At 34.1% G+C, this 14,408-nt stretch overlaps 1 protein-coding gene across 2 annotated transcripts; it reads right to left on the reverse strand.

Annotated features, from left to right (window-relative positions):
* Nucleotides 1–1,399: 1,399 nt before the first annotated feature.
* On the reverse strand, nucleotides 1,400–7,599 carry LOC145587781 (ubiquitin-conjugating enzyme E2 36-like). 2 transcript variants are annotated; one of them, XM_081644456.1, is made up of 8 exons: nucleotides 7,443–7,598; nucleotides 7,282–7,309; nucleotides 7,023–7,109; nucleotides 3,946–4,004; nucleotides 2,820–2,861; nucleotides 2,670–2,743; nucleotides 2,066–2,163; nucleotides 1,400–1,645 (listed from the first exon to the last, which is right to left on the reverse strand). In XM_081644456.1, exons 1-8 carry the CDS (start codon nucleotides 7,476–7,478, stop codon nucleotides 1,608–1,610), a joined length of 462 nt encoding a protein of 153 aa, XP_081500582.1. In that variant the 5' UTR covers nucleotides 7,479–7,598; the 3' UTR covers nucleotides 1,400–1,607. The 2 variants fall into 2 exon arrangements, with proteins under 2 accessions (XP_081500582.1, XP_081500583.1); XM_081644457.1 differs by lacking the exon at nucleotides 2,820–2,861 and having other exon boundaries at nucleotides 7,443–7,599.
* Between the last annotated feature and the right edge of the window lie 6,809 nt (nucleotides 7,600–14,408).

Below are 14,408 nucleotides of genomic sequence, written 5' to 3' on the forward strand. Positions count from 1 at the left end.
TTGCATTATAGTGATTACCTTCACAGTGTAATAGGGTTACTTTTAATGCAATATGGGTTACTTATTGCGTAATAGGCATTAATTATTACATAATAAAGGATTACTTATTGCTTAATAGGGTTTACCTTTCTAGTGTAATAGAATTACTTATTGCATTATAGGTGTTACTTATTAAATAACATGGGTTTACTTATTAAATTATAGGAATTACTTTTTATATAATAGGGGTTACCCTCATATTTTAATAGGGTTACTTATTAGGATTTTAGTTTAAATGAAAGCACTTTAATAGACTTTAGGGATTATCAGTAATAATTTAAAATGTGAATGAGATTAATTTTTACCTTGAATTTCATAGTTTTGTAGAATTTTTTCGACTTCTTCGATCTCCAGATTCAACAATGAATCACCTATTTCTTCGATTTCCATTGATTTTTGTGATTCTGGAAAGTTTTGTAATTCTTCGGTCATTGTAGAGCTCTTGTTTTTCGCAAATTATATGATTTTGGTGAAATTTAGAAGTAAATGTGGCGACTCTAGGGATTTGTGTGATTGACGGCACTTTTAAGAAGAAATGAATGAGAAGCGCGTGTTTTTCTCATTCCTTTATTTTTTGACGCGCGTGGCTGACTCCGTTATTTTGCTGAGCTGGACGCCGGCCACACCGTGTGGCCAGCTGCACAGAAGAGGCTCCGAAGATTAATAGGGCTCTTGCTGTCTAATCTCAAAAAATAGGTCACACACTAAACACTTTTTTTAAGAGGTAAAGTAGAAAATTCGTATAAAAATTGACATCTCACAGTAACATTATTACCATTTTACACCAATAATGACACTTGTTGTCAAAAAAAAAAAAATAAAAAAATAAAAAAATAAAATAAAATAAAAAACCTCTTATTGAACCTCTAGATAAAATGTAACAGTATTCCTCAACCATAGCAAACCTTCAAATAAATTGGTAAATCATCCCAAATACTAAGTTGCGATGCAAAATCATTTTACACAATTAGCCTTAATATCATTGCAAATTGTCAATCCTAGATTAACTTCTTGGTTAAGGAAAATGATTGACAAAAACTACACCTTACTGCAACTACTAGCAAGCTTTTGCATGAGTAACAATAACAAATTCAACATACAAGCTCACACTAAAATTGGAACGAGAATGTAAAACAAGAATCAGAAATCGAGCAGATACGAAAATTTGATAAATGACTCTTAGAGCAATATCTAACCTAGATGTTTTTTCAAGACAAGGTTAATTCCACGAAATATGCCAATATAGACATAATAATGGCCATGGTGAGTATGGCCCCATGGGATTTTTTGCAGCCATAAAAACCCTCCATCCCCTCTCAAATATCCCATCAAAACATGCCCAAGTATGTAAATTAAAGGAAAAAAGCATTACAGGTTTGGACAACAACTCAAGACTAAATTAGTTTCACGATGAGATTCATCTACAACCAGCAATTGGAGGCCTTCAGATTATCACACTAATCATCAAAACATGATTCAATTTCCATTTCCATGAAATAACCAGTAGTAATTGTAATTTGGTTTTAAGTTACAATGGGGAAATGCATTTGTGTGATAAGCGCCCGCTGTCAAGCTCCAGTTGCATATAAACGCGTCCATTCCTTTGCTGCAACATGATAGTGCACAGCACAAGTATTAGACAACCATTGAATCTTGCACAGCTATATTATTATCAATAAGTTAGCTGCAACACCAGTGTATATATCAAAGTACTACTCAAAAGTATCAGTACAGTTATAGTACTCCCACTATCTCAATTACTTGTCACATAGTTACAAATTACAAATTACGAAGTACTCCCACAATCCCACTATCTCAATTAATTGTCACCAGTGTATATGACATGATTTTTACAAATATAATCAGCTATCATCATTTTTTATTCACACTGTCATTTCTATACCCTTAAAGAGATTCAATTATAACTCATTACTATGATAGGAAATGTGGTAGCTTTTTACAAAGGTACTAAGAAATTTGTATATTGATTCCGGATGTAGTATTTAGAGGGGCAGTAGTTGCAAACCTGTTTCCACAGCTTCAACTTCATTACTTTTCCAGTGCTTTGCAACATTCTCTGAAAGGGGATCATCTGGGTTGGGAGCACTCAAAAGAGCCTGGATACTGATTAGAGAGAAATATAACCGTAATTGATCCCGAAACTTTTTCAGATAGTTAACTGATAAAATAAGAGTAACAAGCAACCTTTTGAAAGAGATAATTAAATCAAGCACACTACAATCCAATAATGTATCTAGAGGAATTTCAAAGACAATCACCAACGATTAAAGACCAGTATATCTTTTCTTGTTAGAATATAATAAGGAAACCTGATTGAAAAGCACAAGATAGAACTTCAGGAATGCTATCAATGTTTTAGAACACAAGTCCCAGATAGTTCCAATTACATTTTAATAAATCAAAACATTTCAAAAAAGGAAAGCGGATAGTTGCTAACAGTCTAACACACTATACTAGACAGACATTCTTACATTTTCATTTCTTCTCTCAAGCTAAATCTCTTCTCTCATTCTACAAACTGTTTAAGTAACTAAAACTAGTATTAGCAGTGTACACTTTTTTCATACTGAATACATAAATTTTCATGAATCGAAGGATCAACAATTTACCTTAATAATACTGTTCGGATCTGCAGGGCTGGGCTCCATTTATCTTTCAGGATGTCTAAGCATATCCTTCCAAGCTGCACAAAGAAAATTTCATATTAGCTTGCAAGGAATCAAATTGTAGCATATCCTGGGTCAAGAGTAGGTTCACACCTTATCAATGTTTGGATGATAAATCTTAGTCAAGAAGCGGACCTGTTCCAAAATAAAATAGATAAGTATAAAAATGAACAAAAACTTGATTTGTAGAGCAGTAAACTTCATTTCTCAAACTGCAATATTAGCCAGAGAAAATTAGCCAACAGAAATGTCCAATTGTTATAGCTTATACCACATTCAAGCCAACAGTCATTAGACAAACAAGAAACACAAAAGTTAAAATAAATTAAACACAAGCTTGTTGTCTTTATTAATCCTTGGAAAAGGGCAAGAAGATATGACAGATCAACAATAATGTTTCAAAATCAGCAGGATGAGCAATTGAAACATAAGTTCTCTATGCAGATAGAGCAATTGGTCATATATCAGAGAACACGTGTTTATAGTGGAGATCTAAATATCTGCCCAACTAGTTGCAACATATAATCAACTCAAGACTGTCAATCCAAACAATAAGATCATAGGTTCTGGTTCTATCACGAAAGCAAAAACGAACAAGTCATAGCCCTAGTTGAGTTGAAAAGTGGCCTCTCTTAATTCCTCCACATTAATTCATCAAAATAGTTAAAATTTCAGAATTCAATCACTGACAAATCATGCTACAAGAATTGATTCTTCATTTAAATTTTAAAATTGAGTTCCATGGTTTTAAAGAGATAACTACAATCTTTTGCTCATAATCAATGAAAGTGAGACCAAAATAAAATTATTAATTACTTAGCTGCCTTTTACACATCATCTTTGACTATGTGATAGCATTTTTATCAACTTAATTTTTGGACAAAAGATGCAAATGAAAGATCATAATTCAAAAGCATTGGCCAGATGAGAAGTGCAAAAAGATGGAAAAAAGCTATTAGTAAAGACATAACTAGATTGATCAATGATCAGAAAGACTGTCATTAAATCATGGAATTATGTCAGCAAAAGAGGTCTTAGAAGTATCAGTCCTAAGAAGCATATAATCAAGATCTGCATAATCAACCTTCTTCTTTTATTTCTCTTCCTTCTACCCTCCTTGTGGGGGTTGGTAATGGTGTGATATACAATAAAAAGCTACCACTATAAATGTACGCCAAAGCCATACTGAACACTGAAAGAATCATGGAATGCATAATACCTTTGGAGGTGCCATTGGGTACTCTTCTGGTAGAAACAACTCCAACTTGAAGACACCCCCTATACATGAGCAAAATTCTAAATTTAATAAAAGAATCCAGAAAAACAAATGGACAACTGGTGTTGAAGGATTGCAAAATATGCCAAATAATGTCAAAAGGATGTATGCTGATAATGATAACTTGAACTCTTCACCTATATGCTCATGATTGGCATGATGATATCATTGATATGTCAAAAGCAGATCCACAACAGCAATTATGGGTCTATACATCATGCTGTGTTTACTTTCCCAGGAAAGCATTATGATAGATATCCAAGAATAAAGCTGGAGGAAATGGGAGGATTAGTGGGCTCCAGCTGGGATACCAAAGACACGTAGTACTAAAAAAAAAACTGGTGAAAAGGAAAGGAGTGGGATAGGCTTTAGCAAAGACTTTGAGTCCTGTCCTTTTAACTTTTAAGTATTAAAGAGGCTACTAAGCGATTTGCAATATCTTCAACTGCATTATCGCATCCTAATAATATTCCAAGCCTGTTTTATGTTGCAAGGTCCAAACTTTTGGTTCAATGTCAAGTATGATTATTTATTACTCCTTCCAGAAATGGTAAGAGTCATCAACTATATTATCAATGTCAAAGCTAAACAATTTCCTATAATAAATTAGAATTCATATTTATATATTTTTTCCCAACATGACTCGTTTAAATAAATGGTGGAAGAGGATTCAAAGGATACCATAGTGCGTTCTTGTGTACAAGGGGCAATGTGACAGAAATTTCAAATTTAGTTTAAATCTAAACTAATAGTTTTGAAGTTAAGGAAGAAGAAAAAGCTAGTATGATCTACTCTTAATTCTTAAAGGGCACTCATTGTGTACAAGGAAGGATATTGGCATGGTGAAGTGTGTCAAAGATAAGAACCAAATGGTCCTAGTGCAAGAGGAGGGCATCAAGGACAGGTGGAAGGGGTACTTCGATGAATTATTTAATGGAAGTAATGGAGTTGTGATAGGAGATACCTCTATGAGTGATGAAGAAATCAACATGGAGTATGTGCGAAGGATTAGGAGAGTAGAGGTGGAGATTGCACTGAGGAAGATGAAACCTAAGAAGGCGGTTGGCCCTGATGGGGTACCGATAGAGGTGTGGAGGTGTTTGGGTAAGATTGGTATTGATTGGTTAACAAACCTTTTCAACAGGATATGGACGGCTACAAGGATCCCACAAGATTGGAGGAAGAGCACCTTGGTCCCGGTTTATAAAAACAAAGGAGACGCTCAAGATTGTTCTAACTATCGAGGAATTAAGCTTATGAGCCATACTATGAAGTTGTGGGAAAGGGTGATTGAACAAAGGTTGAGGGCATGCACAAGCATTTCAGATAACCAATTTGGTTTTATGCCTGGGAGATCTACTATGGAGGCAATCCATTTGATAAGACAAATGATGGAGTTTTATAGGGTAAAGAAGAAAGATCTTCATATGGTCTTTATTGATTTAGAGAAGGCATATGACAAGGTGCCAAGAGAGATACTTTGGTGGGCAATGTTGAAGAAAGGTATCCCACGAAGGTATGTAGACCTAGTTAAGGATATGTATCGGGATGTGTCAACAAATGTGAGGACATGCGGAGGGTTGACAAAAGATTTCCCTATTACAATCGGATTGCATCAAGGGTCTGCATTAAGCCCTTTTCTTTTTGCAACGGTTCTAGACGAATTAACTAGACCAATTCAAGATGAGGTTCCATGGTGTATGCTGTTCGCAGATGATATCGTTTTGGTGGATGAGACTAAGGATGGGGTTAATGTCAAGTTGGAGCAATGGAGGCAAAGGTTGGAATCTAGAGGGTTTAAGCTAAGTCGGAGTAAGACTGAATATTTGGTATGTCGTTTTGGCACTCAGAGGGGGACAAGCAATGAAGTGGTGAGTTTGGATGGAAAGGATTTGACCATGAGTGAATGTTTTAAGTACCTAGGGTCGATCATCCAGAAGAATGGTGACATTGATCAAGACGTGACCCACAGGATTAAGTCAGGGTGGCTTAAATGGAGAGCGGCCACGGGAGTGCTATGCGACCGCAGCATTCCCTTAAAGTTGAAGGGAAAATTCTACAGGACTGCCATAAGACCAGTGTTGCTCTATGGTACAGAATGTTGGGCTTCTAAGAAAGAGCATATTAAAAAGATGGAGGTTACGGAAATGCGCATGTTAAGGTGGATGTGTGGAAACACTTTAAGAGATAGAATCAGAAATGAGGTTATTCGCAAGAAAGTAGGTGTGGCGGGCATTGTAGATAAATTAAGGGAAAATCGTCTGCGTTGGTTTGGACATGTAAGACGGAGACCCGAGGGTGCACCGGTGCGAAGAGTGGAAGAGTGGGACCATGGAGGGATTAAACGAGGAAGAGGGAGACCAAAGATGACTTGGTTGGAAGGAGTGAGGAAGGATATGAAGTGCATGGATTTACGTGAGGATGAAGTTTTGGATCGTAAGGGATGGAGGAGAAAGATTTATGTTGATGACTACACGGAATAATCAAATTTGGTTCATGTTAGCCGACCCCACTTTTGGGATTAAGGCTTTGATTGATTGATTGATTGATTGACTCATTGATGAATCTTTGTTAATAATTCTTGCTTAATTTAAGTAGATTACTTAGAATGAATTTTCACTCACCAACAAACATTTACAAAGCTCTCTCTAAAAACATAGCTAAACAACACAAAACTTTTAACCACTAGAGACCTATAATACATATCTTTTCTATGGAATTTTGACATTAAATTCCACAGCTTTTCTGTTACATACTTTATAGTGATCCAAATATATGCAAGCAAAACTCCAAGCACAACAAAATTTTTTCCAAACCGATGTCCATTTGATCCACAATAATACACGAGTATACCAATCTCATTGAATTCAAAGATCCATGAATAAGTAAATAAAAAATTAATCATACAAGCACAAACATTACAGGCAATACAAACAAGAATAAGCAACAAACAACATGCAATTTTAATAACTTAATAAAAAAAAAAAGAACAAAGAAATTAAAATGGTTAAAAATTAAACCTTCATAAGGAGATTGAGATGGACCCAAAACCATAACATTAAAGTACCGCATATTCTCTTCGGAAGGAGAAGCGCTAATTCCAGGAGCTACATTGAAAGTTCCAAAGGATTATAAATTATACACAAACTGCAGAACAATTACAATTTCAAAAAATAGAATCTCAAGCATCAAAATCATTACTAAGAATAGTAAAATTGAACTAATTTTCAGACAACAAAAACCCATTAAAATTTGGGGGAAATAGAAGGAAAAAACTACCTGGTTCACTAAGAAGCCGCTGAGTTTCCTGTTCAATTTACCAAACAAATCAAAGAAAAAGAAGCCGCCATTAATAAAAAGCAAGAAAACTGTAAAAATGATGCAACAAATATTAAAATGAAGATCGAAGATTTAGAGGAGAAGATTCATGGAGGGGTTACCTTAATGATTCTTCGAGGAAGATTGCTGTTCGCCATTAATGGAGATGAAAGAGGGGAAAAGGGGTGGTAGATCAGGAGAGAGAAAGAGGCAGAATTGAAGATTGGAAATTTGGAATCGATAATGGAAAATGGTAATGGAGGAGGGCTTTATGCAAGAAGCTATAAAGTGGTAGTGGTATAAAGTAGTATTTCCGTGACAAGTCGTACAACTAGCCAACTAGGCCGGGTGGGTGTGGGTTTGTGTTCGCCTAGCCGAATTGGAAACGGCGCAAATTTTTAGCCGGTCTCGAGCTCATTTTGAAAATGAACAAAATGAACATTTAATATATTACCTTCGATTTTTTTTAGTTACAACTTTGGAATATTTTATATCTCTCAAATAATACCCTCAAAGTTGCAACTAAAAAAAAATTGGAGGTAGTAACAAAAATGAACATTTTCTTTTTATACGATATGTATTCTTACAAAATTAAATATTCATTTTTATACTATCAGATTTTCATTCTTATAATATTAAATTTCACAGTTTAATATAGCAAAAATGAACATTTTCTTGATATAGGATATTTATTCTTACAAAATTAAATGTTCATTTTCACACTATCAGGTGTTCATTCTTATAATATATGTTCGCCAATTTTTTGTCATCTTCTTCCTCCAAACCCACCACCATTTTCTCTCTTCAAACTTTCAAATTCATTCTAAAATGGCGGCAGCACTATGAGCTACATCATCCGCCATATCACGAGCAATCACCTCCAAAAGTCCTCATTGATGGGCTGAGCTTGGTGGTGGTCGTCGTTGTCAACGTGATGGGGTCATGTAGATCCGGCACCTGAAGACCCTATTCTTGGTGTCACCGAAGCTTTCTTGGCCAATCCTTCTCCTAACAAAGTCAATGTTTATTTTATATGAATAAACATTATACTGCAGGAAAATGAACATTTATTTTATAAGAATGAACATCATACTGCAGGAAAATAAACATTTATTTTATAAAAATGAGTATCATACTGCATAAAAATGAACATTTAGTTATTGAGAAATACAAAATTATTGTAAAATATGTTTAGTTAGAAAATGGTCATATTTGTTATAGTAAATGTTCATTTCTAAATGAGGGACCACAAATATGTACCTGGTCTCGAAACCAGCCTTCAACAACTGCGCAAAAACAGACTAGATCTGGGTTAGACATGTCTGTTGAGGTAAATATTATTCTTCAACAACAAGATAAATACTCTTTAATAACCCAGATCTAAGCCCTGTTCTTTTGAGCGTCTAGGCAAAGCAGATTGCAGCAGAGTAAAGCAGATTTCATTATTATAATTATTACTATTATTATTATCATTATTATTATTGTTATTATTATTACTATTATTATTTCTATTATTATTATCGCATTATTATTATAATCATTAAATATTATTATTAAATATTAATTATTATTATTATTATTATTTATTATTAAATATTATTAGTATTATTAAATATTAATTAATTATTATTATCTTTAAATATTAATTTTTATTTTTAATAATAATAATAATTATTATTATTATCATTATTATATTACTATTATTATTGTTATCTAATATTAATAATAATAATTATTATTATTACAAAATATTAATTATTTATTATTATTAAATATTAATTATTATAATAATAATTCTATATTAGTTATTATTTTTAAGCATAGCAGAACATAGTAGATTGAAAGCAGAGCAGAGCAGATTGAAGTAGAGCAGAGCAGCGCAAGACTCAGCAGAACAACTCTTAAGAACAGAGCCTAGATCTGGGTTAGACATGTTTGTTGAGGTAAATATTATTCTTTAACAATAAGATAAATACTCTATTTTGTTTTAGAGTATTAGGGGGATACCCCTCGAGTTATCGATTTCAAAGATTGATAATCTTGCTAACGTAAAACAAACAATAAGGAAGCTTTTTCAAAAGAAGTAAAATAAGTTAGATTGCTCAAAGAAACGAGTAGATAAACATATATAACAAAATATACAAATGCATTCCATTAATTAAAGGATAGAATCAGGTCTATAATTATACAAATTGAAAGAGAGGTTACCTCCATGGTCATACAGAACGCTCTTCAATACATGCTATGTGATAAACTACACTATCACTTGGCTATTAAGCCAAGGGAAACTACGAAAGCTTAAAAGAAATGAAATGCTTGTTTTTGATTGATTGATTTGCTAATGTCTTATTTCTATCCTTGTACTTCTATCTATAAGCAAAATGAAGTGGTTATGGCTGAATCTCATAACCGTTGTACGGTTATGCTTCTTGGCGTCAACGTTAATTTGAAAATTAAAATCATCCATTAAATTAGCCTCCTAATCCGATCTATATATTATTGGGCCTTAGCACGCGTGATATCATCCCCCAGTGGATGTTATGTTTTAATCAAACTAGCCCAAAGACTATTCACTAACTCTAGGACTTTCTCAACTTGGTCAAAGTCAAGAAAGTCAATATAAAAGTCAAAAAATCTGATTTTTGGGTGTAACAATGTCAAATGAGTTGGTTGGTTATAGATCGAGTTGAATATCTTTAGGTTTAGGTTTGTGTCAATGGGAGGTCAATTTGGTTACATATTAGTAGGGGGGATTTGAGTCAACAGGTCGAGTTCATGTTAGATTTCAGGTCGAATCTCAGTCATCTAGGTTAGATTTCAGGTCGAATTTCAATCATCTTATATTGGTATAAAACTATCAGAAGTAATTTAAAACTTATGGATTACAAAGTAATGCTATTACAAAAAATGATATATGGTCAAATCAAGTTGATTTCATATTGTTCGAGTTTGGTTCAGGTCGGGTTCGAGTTTCTCTTAATAGCTTCAAGTCGGATTAGGGTTGGATTAGATATTGTCATCAATAGGCGTCAGACGAATTTAGCTTATTTTAACATAAGTGAATATGCTTGACAACGCACAAGAATTTATGGATTCGACATAGTATGGTTAGGGAACAGAATAGGAGAAATTAGTGTTGCTAACAAATTTTTTCACAAAAACATGTAAATCATTTATGAATCATTACAAGAAAGGGACAAAGATAACCATGTTTAAGGGACAATTCCAAAGATAATTACGAATCTATACTTATAGCAAGACTTTAACTCGAGACCAACAAGTATTAAGATACAAGTCTTACCATCTTTTTTTTTTTTTTTTTTTTTTTTTTTTTTTTTTTTTTTTGTAAAGTAAGATACATGGAGGAGATTAGGTACATCTTCTCACAAGACTGTGACCTAAACTATATATCAAGGAGTAAAAAATAGGAAAATTCACTATCTAAAAATGGATCTATATATCTTGATGAGTCGGAGTAGAATAGCCGAGAGAGACAACATAGTCTGCTGCCCGATTTCTTTCCCAATAGATGTGTCTTGCCTGAAAGCTCGAAAAAGAACCCAAAATAGTCTTGACATCTGCCATAACAAGCTAAAGTTTCCATGGACAACTAAAATGACCCTGCAAAATATTAATAACAGTAAGATTATCACCTTCAATAAAAATATCAGAAATATTAAATTCTCTAGCAAGAAGGAGGCCATTGCGAAGGGCAATAGCTTTTGCAAGGTAGGCTGGACAAGTGCCTAAATTATAAGTACGAATGGCCACATGATTACCCAGATGGTCCCGAATGACCACACATACAATGGCAGAATTCTGATTGGCAAAACCATCAAAATTAAGTTTACAAAAATCGGAAGGGGGATGGGGACCACGAGACAATGGGTGGGGGGTTAGGAGGAGGCGGCGATGGTGGAGTCGTAGTAGGAAAGTGGATGGCGTCAAGAAGAGATCGAGACTACTATTCCTTAAACATAGAGAAATCTCGAATAAAAATACTATGAATATTAGCGTAAGAGTTTTTAAAAATAATTGCATTACGATGTTTCCAAATACTCCAAAATAAAATAGTTATCTTAGGAAGGAATCTAGGCAAATTGACTTTGAGAAAGCGAAATAAATCATGGATATTTTGAGGGATGTGACCAAGCCACTGAAGGACAGAAGAAGAAGACCAAAGTTCTATAGAAAATGGGCAAGAGAGGAAAAGATGATCATGGGATTTAGAATGATTAGAACAAAGAGTACAAAAACTAGGGACATCAATATTACGTGAAGACAAAGCAGTAGGCAGACTGTTATGGAGGATTTGCCAAAGGAAAATCTTAATTTTAGGGGGAATGTCAAATTTTCAAATCCAACTAAATTCCCATTTAGAGGTAGGATAAAAATGGAATGAGCAAGCCAAGTAGTAGATTTAAGTGAATTGACCATCTTTAGAGAGACCCCAACATGTTTCATCAAGAATAGGGGAGGAGGGGAAGGGGATTTCTCGAATAATATGAACTACATTATTGGGAAGAACAATAAGAAGAAGAGGGATATCCCAAGAATTGTTATCAGTGACGAACATATCAACCATGACATCAATATTCGCAATTTGATCAAGATACAAATTGAGAAGGGCAATAAGATTGGTGTGAGCACACCAAATATCTACCCAAAAAGGACAGAAGACTCATTACCTACTTTCTAGCGAAGTCATTTGATTAAGAAAGGGCAAATTTGAAGAATTTTTTTCCAAATCCAGGAGTCTCTAGGATGAGTATGGTAGGTAAGGAACTGGGATTTACGTAATTTTTTAGCAGTGATAGATTGAACCCATATGTTCGACGGGTCAGACATAATCTTCCAACCAAGTTTAGCCTAGAAAGCAGAATTAATAGCATCCGATTTACGAAGACCAAGACCACCTTGGGATTTACGTTGACAAATTGTATCCCAAGCAAGCATAAGCAAGCCTTTCTTTGCTAAGGACTTCAAAAAAAAAATCCCTATTTAATCTATCACCATCTTATTTTTAACACAAAAGGGAACTGATATATATATATATATATTAGATGATAAAGCTACTGATGACAAAAGTCACCAGAGCAAAAGATAGACACTTCAAGCGCTTAACTAGCCACTCAAAGAGCAATAAGTTTAGGTTACAAACATATAAAGGATAACAAATATAATAGCTATAAAAGTTAGAACTAGAAATCTTCAGTAGCAAGAAGATAAACAAGATAAAATTCAACAACATTAGAACAACAAAAGGATATGTTGAAGCATATGTAGCTGAGAACAAGATAAACTTCAAAAGAGGTAGGCAAAAGAAGCTGTATAGGAACTTGGAACACTGTTATCTTCAGAGAATTAAACTTCAACATTAGAAGGATGGCAAAAGGAGCTGTTAGAAGATTGGTTAAAGCAGAAAACATTAGCTAGCCCTGTTTGGTATCTCTACTGCATAAGTTTCAAACAGTTCAACAGGAGGGTAGGTGAAAGGAACACTTTCTCCTGTTTTAAACTTAGTTCTTCCCATAATAGCTAATTTATCAGCAACGAAGTTCACAGTCCTACTTGTGTGGAAAACTTGGATAGTCCAATTCCTTTCTCACAGGGAGGCAACATCTCTTATTAAGTTACCTAAATCACCATCTTCAAAGGATTTAAGGTCCTTGAGCATTTTGGTTAGAGGATCAACATCTGTCTCAAGTTCAAGGTACTTGATATCCTTGTTCCAAGCTCTGAAAAGACCTTCCCTAATAGCTAGGAGCTCTGCCGCAGTAGCATAAACACCATTAAACTTCATAGCATAGCCAGTAACTCAGATTCCTTTCTCACACCTTATCACACCCCCTATACCAGCATTATCAACACTCAGATCCATCAATGTTGAGTTTATGGTAACCCTTTTGTGGTGGACCCCACATTCTGGAAGGTTGATTGGTAGAAGAAGAAGGTCTATCTAAATGGCCCTGTATTAAATCCATAGAGTAATGATTATCAACAAGAAACTTGTTAAAAGTAGATTGGATAAAAAGCAATTTTTTGATAAAAAACAGCCATGTTCCTAGTACTCCAAAGATGTCAAATTGCCACTGAAAAAATGGTTCTTCAACTAGAAGTATTAGCTAAGTTAAAACCTAACACCAGTCAGAGAGGCTAGTGTTATTAAATTTTTGTAAATCAATATCCAAATAAGCAAACTTTTTAAAAATAAGAGACCAAAAAGCAGAAGAGTTAGGACAATATCTAAATATATGAATGGAGTCTTCTAGGGGATACTCACATCTCATGCAAATGGGATCAAAACAATGAATTTTCTTTTTAAGAGTAGATTCTACAGGTAAAATATCTCTAACAAGATTCCAAAGCAACATTATATACTTATAGGGGACTCTGATTTTCCACAAATTTTTCCAAGAGAAATTTGAAAGAAAAGAAGTGTTGAGATTGTTATGAGGAAGGGTAGAGTTATAAGTTGATTTAATGGAAATGTCCATTTTAGTCTATCATGAACATGGACAAGGGTAGAGAAAGGGTAGGCTAGAATCAAAGAAACTAAAAAGGAAGGAATAATATGTAAAGTATCATTTAAGTACCAAGAGTTGTTCCTAATAATATTAGAGACACGCCAATGGCCTTTAGAATCAGGAATAGAAATATTAGGGATGAGATGAATAAGGTAGTCACCTATTTAATGATGAAACCAAAGGGAAGTATCCTCCCCATCACCAATATTTATGACAATTCCTTTCCTTAAGATGTCCCTTCCAGCCAAAATATCCTTCCAAACAATCGAGTCAGTAGGTCTAGAGGTGTAATCAAGGAAATTAGAGAATTTTAGATATTTATTTTTCAGAATTTTAAACCAAAGCTTATGATCTTGGGTTAAGATCTTCCAACCTAACTTAGCCATGAAGGATAAATTCCATCTACCCAAGTCTCTAATACCTAGACCACCCTTATCCATAAGATGACAAACTACCTTCCAATTAGTACGAGGAATGAATCTAGACCTATTAACTCTATTTCAAAGAAATTGTTTACAATTCTTTTGAAGATGAGAAAGAACCAATTTAGGAAGAATATTA

Source organism: Chenopodium album, chromosome 17 (assembly GCF_948465745.1).
Source record: "Chenopodium album chromosome 17, dcCheAlbu1.1, whole genome shotgun sequence".
Lineage (NCBI taxonomy): Eukaryota > Viridiplantae > Streptophyta > Magnoliopsida > Caryophyllales > Amaranthaceae > Chenopodium > Chenopodium album.

What these genes read in the sequence shown, in the direction of transcription:
- LOC145587781 (XM_081644456.1), bottom strand. Translation starts at nt 7,478, where the DNA reads ATGGCGAACAGCAATCTTCCTCGAAGAATCATTAAG. An exon ending in TTCCTCGAAGAATCATTAAG is followed by an intron (nt 7,310 to 7,442) that starts GTAACCCCTCCA and finishes TAAATTGAACAG; the next exon opens with GAAACTCAGCGGCTTCTTAG. An exon ending in AGTTGAAGCTGTGGAAACAG is followed by an intron (nt 1,646 to 2,065) that starts GTTTGCAACTAC and finishes ATCATGTTGCAG; the next exon opens with CAAAGGAATGGACGCGTTTA.